The sequence below is a fragment of the Elephas maximus genome, chromosome 12 (genome assembly GCF_024166365.1).
Source record: "Elephas maximus indicus isolate mEleMax1 chromosome 12, mEleMax1 primary haplotype, whole genome shotgun sequence".
NCBI classification, from domain to species: domain Eukaryota; kingdom Metazoa; phylum Chordata; class Mammalia; order Proboscidea; family Elephantidae; genus Elephas; species Elephas maximus.
This window is the reverse complement of record NC_064830.1, coordinates 46,388,726-46,403,669: the sequence shown is the minus strand read 5'-3', so window position 1 is coordinate 46,403,669 and position 14,944 is coordinate 46,388,726. Positions and strand designations below refer to the sequence as shown.

The 14,944-nt window shown below is 44.5% G+C and overlaps 1 protein-coding gene across 6 annotated transcripts in view; it reads left to right on the top strand.

The window, feature by feature from the left end:
• The window catches only part of RBKS (ribokinase), a 158,823-nt gene that overhangs the window by 131,597 nt on the left and 12,282 nt on the right, over positions 1-14,944 (top strand). For 4 of the 6 annotated variants that reach the window (XM_049904729.1, XM_049904735.1, XM_049904734.1 and 1 more), the window contains one exon: positions 13,563-13,798. The exons of 1 other annotated variant lie outside the window; for it this stretch is intronic. In XM_049904729.1, coding sequence (XP_049760686.1) covers positions 13,563-13,736 — 174 coding nt within the window. In that variant the 3' untranslated portion in view covers positions 13,737-13,798. Of the gene's footprint in view, positions 1-13,562; positions 13,799-14,944 lie in introns of those variants that run through there. One more of the 6 variants, XM_049904731.1, reaches the window with a different exon arrangement.

Sequence of the window (14,944 nt, the reverse complement as noted above, 5' to 3'; positions counted from 1 at the left end):
TTTGTGCTACCAGGGTTCCTTGGATTATTACCTTAGAGGTTAGCTTTTAGGAAGGATTTGGCCATTGGAATTCCTGAACAATAAGCTCCTCCTGGTGCATTTATAATTTAATTTAAAATATGTACAGACTGTTCAGCGAACGCATCTGAAAAAGAAAGAAACTAACAGGGCTTCAAACCAGTTTGTTCCGATTCAACCTCCTGCTGAGAATTTGCATTTCTAACTCAGATATACTGAATCAGAATCTACAGTTTAACAAGATGCCTAGGTGATTCTTATGTCAGAATCTTATTTATACATAAGAATCACCTGGGGTCTTGTTAAAAGTAGATTCTGATTCAGTGTATCCGGGGTGAAAATGCAAACTCTCAGCAGGGGGGTCAACCAAACCGAACCAGTTCAAAGCCCTGGAAACTAAACTTGTTGCCTCAGTGCTTATTGGGAACAGGGGCCATATTATCCAATGGGCAAGGTAAGCACCTTGCTTACCAGATGTAGTGAAAAATTTCACTTTTTTTCACCACATCGAAGACTCTGCTTCTAGGTATGGCTGGCATCTGTCTGTCTGCCAACCCCACAGCACCCTCCTACAGAATCAAAGCCTCTTTTCAAATTTACAATCCCTGACAGGCACGAAGACCCAGCAAGCAAGGTAAGCACGGGCTTACTTGTGCATACTTACTAATTTGTAGGGAATAATTTCACATGAACGATTTCGCTACAGATGATCTGGTAAGCAAGGTAAGCACTGTGTTTACCTTGCCTGTGGGATAATCCACTTCAAGTGGCAGTGCAGTTTTAATAAATAACATAGAACAGTTCCCACTAGGCCAAGATCACCTTTGCTTTTCACACAAAGTCCCAGCTAAAATCTAGAGATTAGATAATAAACTATTGGTTAATTGTGAAATAAGAATATTAAGTAATTTTAATAAAAAATGTGAACTATTTAACATATGCCTAGACAGAAAGTAGATTAGTAGTTGCCTAGGCCTGGAGGTGCTGGGGAGGAATGGGAAGTGACTGCTAATGGGCAAAAGGTTTCTCTCAGGGGAACACAAATGTTATAAAGTTAGATTGTGGTGATGACTGCACAACTCGCAAATATGCTAAATAACACTGAATTGTACACTTTAAATGGGTGACTTGTATGGTATGTAAATATCTCAATAAAGCTGTTCAAAAAAAACAAACACAGGTAACTAATAAATTATAGCACCAGGAAAAAAAAATGCCTGTTTAATAGAAATAAAAACAATATCAAAACTATGCTGCTTACACATTTTTAATATGAAATAGTGATCATTTGAAATATTAAGCCCCATAATACTTGCTCTTTCTTTTGATCACACAATATTGAAGAAGTGGACTGTCTCAACCTAAAATTGAAATTTAAATATAATAAATTAAGATGGCTAATTCTAGAAGCCAAAGCCATGGGCATCTGTGACATAATGATTTGTCATGGTCCCTACAGATTTATTTACAATAAAAATCAGCAGCACTTACACAATAGCAATAAGAAAATTGTATCCTCGATGCCCATCGTGATGCTCGTATGCTGACCTGGTTAGGGAAGGTGGGAAGGACAAGGTCAGGGAGAGGATGTGAGCTCATCCTTATGATGTCAATATGTGCTGGTAAGAGAAGATAAAAACTTCAGATTTGAGCAGTGGAGACTGGGCTCTTGTGTAAGCAACATAGTATCTCATGGTTTGTTTTCCAGACAGACCACTCAGTAGTGTCTGCATAGGAGAGAGCCTTTGTACTTTCTTGCCTTGAGATATAGGCCAGGCCACACTGGTTTTAATCTTATTACATTCCTCATTCTCGGGCTTGAGGCTTGCCTAGGGCTCACTGGTAGCCATGGAGACTGCAGATTGGGGTAAACAGAAGAGGAATTGGCTGGGAGATGTAGGAATTTCTGGCCCAGTGGAAAGAAAGCAAGGAGCTAACAACACCTGCCTTGCAATTTAGAGACTGCTGGTTAGGGCGTCTTAACGTACCAGCAGGCCCAGAAGATGGGGCCACTGGTGGTTCATTGGGACCAGAGGCCCTAGTTCAGTGTTTCTCAACCTTATTTTCATTATCTCCCTCCACCCCCACCAAGGAGCCTTTTTAGACATATTTTTCCCAATCACCCTCCTCCCTCATGAAATTTTAATACCACAGATATACTGTTCTGTTTTCCCACTGTGTCCCTGTGGAAAGCCATAACCCCTTGTAATAACTAATTTTTTTTCACCCAAAGAACCACTTTCGCCTCGTGGCAAAAATGAGTATGAGTGACCTGGGTGGAATGAAGGGTCCAGGCAGGGCCTTTCTGCTCACTCTTTGTGTGGGTGGTAAGGTCAGACACAGGGTGAAGGTGGATAGGGTAGCCTGATATCCATCACAACCCAGGATAGGCCTTGACCTTAGGCGCCAGCACTGCTAGAGGAATATCCTCCACACAGGGACAGTTAACCAGGAAGCAAGGTATGCACCAGTCTGCTTGTGTTTACTTACTAATCTGTAGTGCACATTTTCACATGGGTTTCACCACATCATCAGTAAGTAAGCACAAGTAAGCCCATGCTTACCTTGCTTATTGGGTAATCCATCCCTGCCTCCACACCATCTTTCTGGCATCTTCCGGGCTCTTCCACACCTCCTCTCCATGGACAGTCGGGCTAAGCCACTGCCGACACAGGTAATGGAAAACCTGAGGCTCCATCGTCAAAGCAGCATTAATCCTCCCTCACAGGGCTACCCTCCAGCTCCGCCCACCCCAGCCCCAGGCCTCTGCCCAAAGCATCTCATTGTTCTCTCTCTACTCCTTCAACCCGCTTGATAGCATGAGGTTTGCCAGGTTTTCCCAGTCTTTCACCATCGAAACTGACCTTCGCACTTTTCACTTTACATTTCTTTAATCTCCTCCTACTCACGGCCTCTTTAGAAGTCTCATAAAGTATCTCCCCTCCTCCCAGAGGAGAATGGATTTCAGAGACTTCAGCACATACAGATGACCATGCTAGAACTCTCTGGAGCCCAGCTTCTCTCATAATCAGGGTTTGCGAGCATTGTCCAGGCTGCCCTTGTCCCCCTGCTTGCAGCTGAAAATATAAAATCAGACACAGCCTCACTTCCAAAAGCATTAACAAAGAAAGGGGCCTCTCAGATGAGACCACCTAGTCGAGCCCACCTTTGTTGAACACCGGCTCTGTGCCAGGCACTGTGCTAGGTAGGCCCTTTTGCGTACATTATCTAATTCAGTATTTACAATAGCCCTGTGAAGTAGGTTCCCATTTTACAGATAAATACACAGGCACAGAGAGATTGAGTAATTTGCCAGAGGTCACACAGCTAGCGAGTGATGAAATTAGGGCTTAAACCCAAGTCTTTCTGACTCCGAACCATTTACTGCATTGTCCCAGTTGAGGAAACTCTACAACACCGCACCCAGTTGTGTGAATAGAAATGGAAATGACTGAGGAGCTTCCCTGTAGGCGTAATGGCAATTAATTTACCATTCCTAAACGATGGCACCGCTAACAAAAGGAGAGCAGGCAGGATTTAAAACCAGGTTGGTTGGTTCTTTCTGTGCTGCTTCCCCAAGGTTCATGACAACCATGTTTCCTGACTGTTCAATTATTAACCCCTTGACGGAAAAAAAATGGCTTTTACTTTCCCAGGCCTGATCAGGCTCGTGCCTCAGTCTCTTGAAAACAGGAACTAGGCAGGAGTCCCATCCTTAGATGCTGGAAGTAAGAGCGAAGCAGGGCCTGCCAGCAGGCCAGCCTGGGGTGGGTCACCTGAGCCGTTGGAGCAGCCCTCCTTACAGCCACCTGCCCCCGATGTGTGGACAGCAGGGCTGAAGCTCTGGGTGGAACCCACCGGCCCAGCAGGCAGTGGGCGGTGGCAGGGAGACTGGCACAGGGAGACTGGCACAGGGAGACCGGCAGGTTTACCTTCGCTCTCCCTGTTTTCTGCATCCCTTGCAACAATCTTTTTTAAGAAGGAGAAATGGTGCGTGGACACGTGATTTAGTCCTGTTTCAGCCCGTTTGCCTTTTCCCTGGCCTCCAAAACCGCAAGCCTGGCTGAGGAATTTAGGTCCACAGTGTAGGCTGTGAATACTTTGTGTAGGGAGAGGTTTTGGAAAGAAAGGAAAGTGGCATCTACTTGTCAGATGGAATGCGTGAAGACATGGAGCAGGAATGCGAGAGCCCTGACTGTCGGGGTCCCTTGGCAGTCTGGGCCATGAGTCACCCCGCGTGGGTACAGATTCCTAACAAATGAGCCTCAGTGATGACATCAGTCTTGCAAGATCGTCTGTGAACTGTTGTAGCCGCCTGACAAGTTCTTACCTTGGGGATTTTCATCACATGGGTTTTTTCCTTGACCACACTTAATCCCATCATTCCTTCCACCTCATCCACTTTTCTGTTAACTGGAATGTGGCGAACCAGGACTTTCACAAGCCTGTCTCAGTACCGTCCCTCCTACAAGGCCTTCTTGGGATAGTGTATGTTTCTCGCCTGGTCACTCAGCCACTCGTTCCCCTGATAATCCTTGATTTAGTTAGCTCTTATTTCACCTGTGAGCTGGGCATTGCACTAGGTCTCGAAATACTAACGTTTTTAAGACAGTCTTCCCACTGCCAAGGAGGAGGGCAGGAGGGTACCTACCTAAGACTGATGGGATCAGGGATGGCTCCCTAGAGGAAGCCTAGGGCAGTGCTTTGGATATAGTTGATATTGTTGTTGTCAGCTGCCACTGAGTCAGCCCCAGCTCATGGCAATCCCATGTACAACAGAACGAAACACTGCCCTGTTCTGCACCACCCCCATGATCCACTGCAGGTAAGACCACTGTGATCAATAGGATTTTCATTGGCTGATTTTTGGAAGTAGATTGCCAAGCCTTTCTTCCTAGTCTGTCTTAGTCTGAAAGCTCTGCTAAAGTCTGTGCAACATCATAGCAACATGCAGGCCTCCACTGATAGTGGTTGGTGGCTGCCCATGGAAGGTACCAGTCAATAAATATGTGATGACTAGGGAAAGGATATCATGCTTGGTAGGGGGTCAGTGGAAAAAAGGGACATCCTCAATAAGATGGGTGGGCACAGTGGCTGCAACAATGGGCTGAAATATAACAACAATTATGAGGATGGCGCAAGACCGGACAGTGTTTCATCCTGTTGTACGTAGGGTCACTACGAGTCGGAGCCAACTCTACAACACTTTACAACAACGACAAGTTAATACCTGAATTGAGTCTTAAAAAATGAGTAGGAGTATAGGGAAGAGTCCAAGCCCAGGTGTCTCCATGAACAAAGACCCAGGATTCTATGCGTAAATAGGGAGAAGTGTGAGATGAAACTGGAAAGAGGGCTAGGGAATCTGATATGCCATGTTAAGGAGCTAAAATTTTATCCTAAGAATAATGAGAAACTTTCAAAAGACTTTAAGGTGGAAGTGATATGGCCAGATTCACAGCAGTAGAGAGGATAGGTTGGAAGAAGCCAGACTGGAGGCAGGGAGACAAGGTAGGAAGTTAATGTGGTCGTCTGCAGGTGATGTGAACATGAAGTGGGGCAGTAAGAGGAGCGGTGGGGAAAAGAGAACAGATTTGAGAAATATTTGGAATTTAAACTTGGCAACTGCTGATTGATCAGGTACATGGGAAAGAGATATCCAGAGGACCCCCTTCTCCTCCCGAGACTTTCAGCGTGGAGCTGCCCATGTCAGGCAGAGTTATGAGTTCAGTGAGGGCTTTTCGAGTTAGTGTTGCCTGGGAGAAACATCCTGGTTGAGCAGGCTCACAGGTAGTTAGATATATGAACCTAAAGATTTAGGAGAGTGTGGGCTAAAGATATTGGTTTAGGGTACATGATAGCAGTTGAAACTATAGCAGTAGTTGAGATACCCAGGAAATTATGGGAATGAGAGGAGGAATGTACCAAAGACAGAACCCAAGGGCTGATTCAAGAAAAGGAAGAGGGACCCATGATAGAGACAGAGAAGGGACTCAGGGTGATCCCTTACTACTCTGTGCTTCTTCTTTGATCAACTTTGCACTGCTTCTCTCCCTCCTAAGCCTTCCATCTAAGCCCTCTGGCTGTCCTGTTCCTCGTAAATAAGCTCCCTTACATCCTAACTCTCTATAAAAAATACCGCCTCTCAAATGAAAGCCACTCCTGATCCCAAAGCCCACTCATTGTGGCCTCCAGCTATCTCTCTTCTGTCCTCCTGTAAAGATTCCTGCATCTTGGAGGCTCCTGAATTTAGTCACAGCACCTTGACCTCCTTGTTTGATCGTTCTGTGGTTATCTACAGCTTTGGCATCTGCATCACTGTCTTCCCCCTCCACCCTAATGCTGCCACTACCTAACACAGCTTCAGTGTCATAAGCTCAAGCCATTACCAAGTTTCGTAGTTCCTAGGTGTCCTCAGCTCCAGTGACTCCTCACCTCCACTCCTCTTCAGCCAACCGCTCTCATGACTAGTACTCCCAGGACATTGCTGATATCTGGAATACTTCGGTTCTGTATCCTAAACCTTACATCACTCTGACCGCAGCCAGCTCTCACACCCGTTGTCCTATACTCTCTCTTACCCACCTTTCCTTAGTTTCCTCCATTTTCTCGTGGTCTGTTGACCCCCTCCTGACCCCTCTTCCTTTCTTACCCAGACAACACTCTGGTCGTTCATCTGAAGTATTCTATCCTGAAACCTTTGATCCTTTTACACCCACCCTCCCACTCCTGCTCAAGACCTTAGTTCACATTCTTTGCCCCTGCCCCAAGCATCCAGAGGAAGATGAGACCCCCATATAGAGGAACATCACTAGAGATTCATGGTCTTCCCTCTCATTCTTCATCACTGCAGAAAATATAAGCCTAGTGGTGCAGTAGTTAAGAGCTCAGCCACTAACCAAAAGGTTGGCAGTTCGAATCCACCAGCCACTTCTTGGAAACCCTATAGGGCAATTCTACTCTCTCATATGGGGTCACTAAGAGTCAGAATCAACTCAACAGCAACAGGTTTGGTTTGCTTTTCAACGGTGAAGTGGGAAAATTTGAGGAGTAGCCAAAAGCCCTCTCTCTCCCCCAAATAGCTTCTCCACCTGCTCTTTGGCTCAATTCCCACACAGATGTCCTTGGTCTTGACTCTGCTATTTACCACCTTTTTTTTTTTTTTACCTTGGGCAAGTTACTGAACCTCCTTGAACCCCAACTTCCTCAGCTTTAAAATAAGGATCACCCAGGGCTGCTGCTCACCTGTGTGGCGCTTTGTACGAATTAGAAGAAGGCGCCCCCCTGCGTAGACGCACCTGTGTGAGGTGCATGGCCTACAGGCCCATGCTCACCCCCTCAGCTGTGTACCTGGTGCAGTGCCAACTTGCATAACCACACACTGCAGCCCCAACTATGCCCACCTCCACAAGGTTCTTGAGACAAATAATGGTGATTACATGCAAAGCACCCCTCAGAGATCCTGGCTCTGAGCAGAACCCATTAAAAAAAAAAAAAAAAAAGGCTAATGCAGACAGACCCCTGGGACTTGGATTAACATGTAAGTCTACTTTGCTGGGGGTGGGGGCACATGCAGCCCATTTCCGGCGGGGCGGGGGGTGCGTAGTTATCGGTGGGTTCCTATCTCCTACCAGTGCAGAGCCCTGAAGGGCTGCAATATGAGCTGGGTGTGCACAGTGAGAATGCAGAGAAACCAACCTCCCCTTGGCAACATGGCCCCAGGTCTAGCAGCAGACTCCAGACCCCCAACTCTGGGTGCTTCCTTTGCTTCCCTTAGGGTCTTCTCCTTATGGGTGCCATCCCTACCCCACCTGCCCTGCAGAGTGCCTCCACCCCTTCCCACACACCTCTTGAGAAGGCCCGGGGGTCCCAAATCCACTGCCGTGGAGTCAATTCTGACTCATAGCGACTCTATTGGACAGAGTAGAACTGCCCCATAGGGTTTCCAAGGAGTGTCTGGTGGATTCGAACTGTTGACCTTTTGCTGTCCCTTCACTTCACTGACAGATACACCAACTGTCTCCATGGGTACTACAGACCAGAACTTCTCAGAGCCCAGGAGTGGGAAGGCCCTCAGGCAAGCAGGGATTTCAGAATGCCACATCCATTCTGTCAGAGCAGGTTTTCCCTAGGAGGAAATCACTGTGAGAAGACGATGAATAAAAATCACATGGGTATATTTATTGAAGGAAGATGAATTATGCCGTCACCCCTTTTGGCACAAAAATAGTTTTCAGTAAAAGGTTAAAACCATCATGTTGCATCAATGAGAACTATTCTATTATTCCAAGAATGATTGATTGGAAAGTACTTTACTTACAGGAAAATCACAGTGATACAATACAGCTTTTACTTTTAAAGCACTTTCCATTAAAAAAAAAAAAATCATACCAATGTATAAAAATAGTTATACTGAAGATGTGAATCAACAGCCAAGTAATTTATTTGCACTTGAAAGCCATGTGGTATAAATAGATGCAACAATGAGAATATCAAGTACCTCTGGTCCATGGCAACCTAACCTCCAAAAGAAAGTCACATGTAGTTCAGCAGGGGTCATCTGGCCACCCTGGAAGAGATCGTAGGAAGAGAAAGAACATGATGAAACTAGGAGCAATAGGTCAGGCCAACTCAAAACACTGGGCAAGGCAATGTGGAAGAGACAGAGGGAACAGAGATGGGGTTTCCTGCCCTCAAAGGCGCTGTCAAGACTTGAGGCCTGTACACAGAATACTCGATACAATGCATTATGTGTCGTAAGAAAAATACAAAGGGTTATGAGAAGTCAAAAAAGAGATTCTTTTCAGCTTGATTTCCTTCCTTCTTTCCTTCCTCCCTTCCTGTCTGCCTCCCACAAACATTTACTGTGTGAAACCAACAAAAAAACCCATTGCCATCGAGTCGATTCTGACTCACAGAGGCCCTATAGAACAGTAGAACTGCCCCACTGAGTTTCCAAGGAGCGTCTGGTGGATTTGAATGGCCAAGCTTTTGGTGAAGCAGCCATAGCACTTAATCACTATGCCACCAGGGTTTCCTTACTGTGTGAGGCAATGTGAAAAGAGCTGGAATCAGCTGGGCCTGGATTCAAATTGCAGCTCTGCCATTTACTGGCTATGTGTGACTCTGGACAAGTTATTTAATGGTTCTGAGACTCAGTTTCCTCAAGTTTCAGTGGAGGTTATAAAGGTGAGATGAGGTCAGTACTGTGTGTATGTGTATAAAGTATCCAGCTTTGCTGCCTCCTGATGCCAAGCAAACAATGGAAGTTCACTCCCCTTCTTACCCTTCCACTCCTCTTTGAAGGTTAAGTAGTACTTTTTTGCTACTTTCATGCTTAAGTTTCAAAGAACTTTTCCATGGTTGGATGTAATGTGCTTTTTCATGTGTTTACTGGCCTTCACGTCCTTGAACTGATGGCTCCTGTCAGCTAGGAGTCTCCTACTACTTTGGACTCTGTAACCCAACTGCTGCTTTCTTTGGAAAGAGCTCGGAATCGCCTTTCATCTCACTCTAATGAGAAGGTGGAGACTAAGACAGCTAGTCGATCCATCAGCAAACATTTATTGAGCGTATACAGTCTTTTTGGGGGTCTGTCAGTTTGTCGTACTGTGGGGGCTTGTGTGTTGCTGTGATGCTGGAAGCAATGCCATCGGTATTCAGATACCAGCAGAGTCACCCATGGATGACAGGTTTCAGCTGAGCTTCCAGACTAAGACAGACTAGGAAGAAGGACCCGGCAGTCTACTTCTGAAAAGCATTAGCCAGTGAAAACCCTATGAATAGCAGCGGAACATTGTCTGATATAGTGCTGGAAGATGAGCCCCCCAGATTGGAAGGCACTCAAAAGATGACTGGGGAAGAGCTGCCTCCTCAAAGTAGAGTCGACCTTAATGCTGTGGATGGAGTAAAGCTTCCGGGACCTTCATTTGCTGATGTGGCACGACTCAAAATGAGAAGAAACAGCTGCAAACATCCATTAATAATCGGAACCTGGAATGTACGAAGTATGAATCTAGGCAAATTGGAAATCGCCAAAAATGAAATGGAACACGTAAACATCGATCTCCTAGGCATTAGTGAGCTGAAATGGATTGGTACTGGCCATTTTGAATTGGACAATCATATAGTCTACTATGCTGGGAATAACAACTTGAAGAGAAATGGTGTTGCATTCATTGTCAAAACGAACGTTTCAAGATCTATCCTGAAGTACAACGCTGTCAGTGATAGGATAATATCCATACGCCTACAAGGAAGACCAGTTAATATGACTACTATTCAAATTTACGCACCAACCACTAGGGCCACAGATGAAGAAATAGAAGATTTTTATCAGCTGCTACGGTCTGAAATTGATTGAACACGCAATCAAGATGCATTGATAATTACTGGGAATTGGAATGCAAAAGTTGGAAACAAAGAAGAAGGATCAGTAGTTGGAAAATATGGCCTTGGTGATAGAAACAATGCTGGAGATCGAATGATACAGTTTTGCAAGACCAACGACTTCTTCACTGCAAATACCTTCTTTCACCAACATAAACGGTGACTCTACACATGGACCTTGCCAGATGGAACACACAGAAATCAAATTGACTACATCCGTGGAAAGAGACGATGGAAAAGCTCAATATCATCAGTCAGAACAAGGTCGGGGCCCAACTGTGGAACAGACCATCAATTGCTCATATGCAAGTTCAAGCTGAAACTGAAGAAAATCAGAGCAAGTCCACAAGAGCCAAAATATGACCTTGAGTATATCCCACCTGAATTTAGAGACCATCTGCAGAATAGTTTTGACACATTGAACACTAGTGAACAAAGACAAGACGAGTTGTGGAATGACATCAAGGACATCATCCATGAAGAAAGCAAGAGGTCACTGAAAAGACAGGAAAGAAAGAAAAGACCAAGATGGATGTCAGAGGAGACTCTGAAACTTGCTCTTGAGCATCGAGCAGCTAAAGCAAAAGGAAGAATTGATGAAGTAAAAGAACTGAACAGAAGATTTCAAAGGGCCTCTCGAGAAGACAAAGTATTATAATGACATGTGCAAAGAGCTGGAAATGGAAAACCAAAAGAGAAGAACACGCTCGGCATTTCTCAAGCTGAAAGAACTGAAGAAAAAATTCAAGCCTCAAGTTGCAATAGTGAAGGATTCCATGGGGAAAATATTAAATGACGCAGGAAGCATCAAAAGAAGATGGAAGGAATACACAGAGTCATTATACCAAAAAGAATTAGTCGATATTCAACCATTTCAAGAGGTAGCATATGATCAGGAACCGATGGTACTGAAGGAAGAAATCCAAGCTGCTCTGAAGGCATTGGCAAAAAACAAGGGTCCAGGAATTGATGGAATATCAATTGAGATGTTTCAACAAACAGATGCAGCGCTGGAGGTGCTCACTCGTCTATGCCAAGAAATATGGAAGACAGCTTCCTGGCCAACTGACTGGAAGAGATCCATATTTATGCCTATTCCCAAGAAAGGTGATCCAACCAAATGTGGAAATTATAGAACAATATCGTACGCAAGCAAAATTTTGCTGAAGATCATTCAAAAACAGCTGCAGCAGTATATCGACAGGGAACTGCCAGAAATTCAGGCTAGTTTCAGAAGAGGACGTGGAACCAGGGATATCATTGCTGATGTCAGATGGATCCTGGCTGAAAGCAGAGAATACCAGAAGGATGTTTACCTGTGTTTTATTGACTATGCAAAGGCATTCAACTGTGTGGATCATAACAAACTATGGATAACACCGCAAAGAATGGGAATTCCAGAACACTTAATTGTGCTCATGAGGAACCTTTACATAGATCAAGAGGCAGTTGTTCGGACAGAACAAGGGGATACTGACTGGTTTAAAGTCAGGAAAGGTGTGCGTCAGGGTTGTATTCTTTCACCATACCTATTTAATCTGTATGCTGAACAAATAATCCGAGAAGCTGGACTATATGAAGAAGAATGAAGCATCAGGATTGGAGGAGGACTCATTAATAACCCGCGTTACGCAGATGACACAACCTTGCTTGCTGAAAGTGAAGAGGACTTGAAGCACTTACTAATGAAGATCAAAGACCACAGCCTTCAGTATGGATTACACCTCAACATAAAGAAAACAAAAATCCTCACAACTGGGCCAATGAGCAACATCATGATAAATGGAGAAAAGATGGAAGTTGTCAAGGATTTCATTTTACTTGGATCCACAATCAACAGCCATGGAAGCAGCAGTCAAGAAATCAAAAGAGACACATTGCACTGGGTAAATCTGCTGCAAAGGACCTCTTCGAAGTGTTGAAGAGCAAAGATGTCATCCTGAGGACCAAGGTGCGCCTGACCCAGGCCATGGTATTTTCAATCGCGTCATATGCACGTGAAAGCTGGACAATGAATAAGGAATACTGAAGAAGAGTTGACACCTTTGAATTGTGGTGTTGGTGAAGAATATTGAATATACCATGGACTGCCAAAAGAACAAACAAATCTGTCTTGGAAGAAGTGCAGCCAGAATGCTCCTTAGAGGCAAGGATGGCGAGACTTTGGACGTGTTGTCAGGAGGGATCAGTCCCTGGAGAAGGACATCATGCTTGGCAGAGTACAGGGTCAGCGGAAAAGAGGAAGACCCTCAACAAGGTGGATTGACACAGTGGCTGCAACAGTGAGCTCAAGCATAACAAGGATTCTAAGGATGGCGCAGGACAGGGCAGTGTTTCGTTCTGTTGTGCATAGGGTCGCTATGAGTCGGAACCGACTCGACGGCACCTAACAACAACATACAGCCATTTTCTGGAGTCCCTGGTCTGTGTAAACGGTGAACGCACTTGGCTGCTAACTGAAAGGTTAGATAAAGGTTGGAGTCCACCCAGAGGCAACTTGGATGAAAGATCTGGAGATCTACTTCCCAAAAATCATCCATTGAAAACTCTATGGAGCACAGTTCTACTTTGGCACACATGGGGTCACCATGAGTTGGAGTTGACAGCAACTCCAACTTTACCTTTGTAGTCTTTACCAAGGGTAAAGAAGGCAAATAATGTTGAGGAAATCGTTGTTGCCTAAATAATGCTTCCAGCACACGGTTCCACCAAGCACTGTGTTTCCCTGGCTTTGGATGTAGTGAGAAATAATTTAAGTGATTTCAGTAGCATTTTCCGGTGTGTTGTTGTTGTTGCTGCCGAGTCAGTTTTCTAGGTACAATATTTTTAAAACATTCTTAAAAATCTTGTCTGCAGGCAAATACCCCGCTAGCAAAAAGCAGTGTGTGAAACCACCTTCTGACAGTGGTGCTATAATAGTTCCTCTCAGCCTTGTGCCTCTGCTTTGGGCTGGCTGCAAGGTAAAGGTGAGGGAGCGGGTAGTAAGATGTAAAAAACCAGGTGTGTGGGGCATAAGAAAACTCATTGAACTATCCTTGTACCTTTCTGTATATCTAAAACCATTCTAAAAATTTATTTAAATATATTTTTTAAAGTGCAGTTTGGGCAATGGATTGACTACCTGCTTATCTCCATGACCGTGATTTTAATTACAGGGAGCTGGTGACAGTTTTGTGGGAGCTTTGGCCTTCTACCTGGCTTACTATCCAGATCTGCCCATGGAAGAAATGCTCAAGAGATCCAATTTCATCGCAGCAGCCAGCGTCCAGACTGCAGGAACACAGTCATCTTATCTATACAAAAAGGACCTGCCCCTTCATCTGTTTTGATTGCTGTTAACCTCAAAACAAATGCACTGGAAATAAAATGTACTTGGGGGTGGACACTTGTAGCTGGCAGTTTACCATAAAATGTCCTATTCTCCTTTGCAAATACTGTGTTCTTTACTAGCAGTCATCCTCAAGTTTTCATTTATTTATAATTCCTTTGCTTTGCATACATTTGTAATAGCCAACCAGAATTGAGGATTCCATGACCACAATCTGTTCAATCACCATTATTCAGAGACCAGCAAACCTCTATTGCCAGTGGATCATTAATGTTGTAGTTGTACACCATCTAGCAGGGGCTACGGGCAAGTGTGTAGAGTCAGAACAGGGAATGTTATATATGGGAAGGGAACAGATGATCTTGACTGCTCAGTCGAAGAGGGGCAGTTGATATTTAGCTTTAGTTTGGTGTTTCCGAAGCCTCTGGTTTTTTAAGTCAAAAATTTGGAAATGTATTGAAATCTTCTAATAAATATCAGCAACTGATTTATTAGAAATGTAACCACCACCAGTGGGCCACATTCAGCCTATAACCTGAATTTACAAGTCATTTGGTAAACCAAATCTTAAGTTAGAAAATGCCATCTGTGCGTGTCAGAGACCCTTTACATTGGTCTAGCTAGGATCAGATGAGGGGTTTTCTCATAACCCAAGGCCACTGTGTATATAGTTCCAGCCAAAACTGATAGCCAAAATCTCACCTGTTATGGCTTTGAACCAAAGATTCCCGGAACGCTGTTCTTGCATTCCTCTAGAGACACAGATTGGGCCACGAGGAGACGCGTTATTTCAGAGACAGTATTGGTTTCTTCATACCTGTGGCCATAGTGGACACTATCATCCTTCCGTATAAGTGCATTAAATGGGGTAGGATACAAACCAGAGCTCAAAATGTGAGCGGATCCTTACCTTCGGCCAGATATTTGACAAGAAAACTGAGCAATTTTGAGAATTTGTGGTAAACAACAGCTTAAGGGAGAAAAAAGGGTACAGATCTTGGTAAGACAGGGGTCCTCATCCAAACATAAGGGATTATCAGTGGCTTTATGGAAATACGGTAAAACTCCTCTTATTTAAAATAAAACGAGTCTAGGGGATAAAGGAATCCAAAGCTGTCCTAGGAAATCCTAGGTACCTCTGGTGGGGCAGTTCTACTCTGTCCTATAGTGTCGCCATCAGTCAGAATTGACTCAATGGCAACAGGTTTT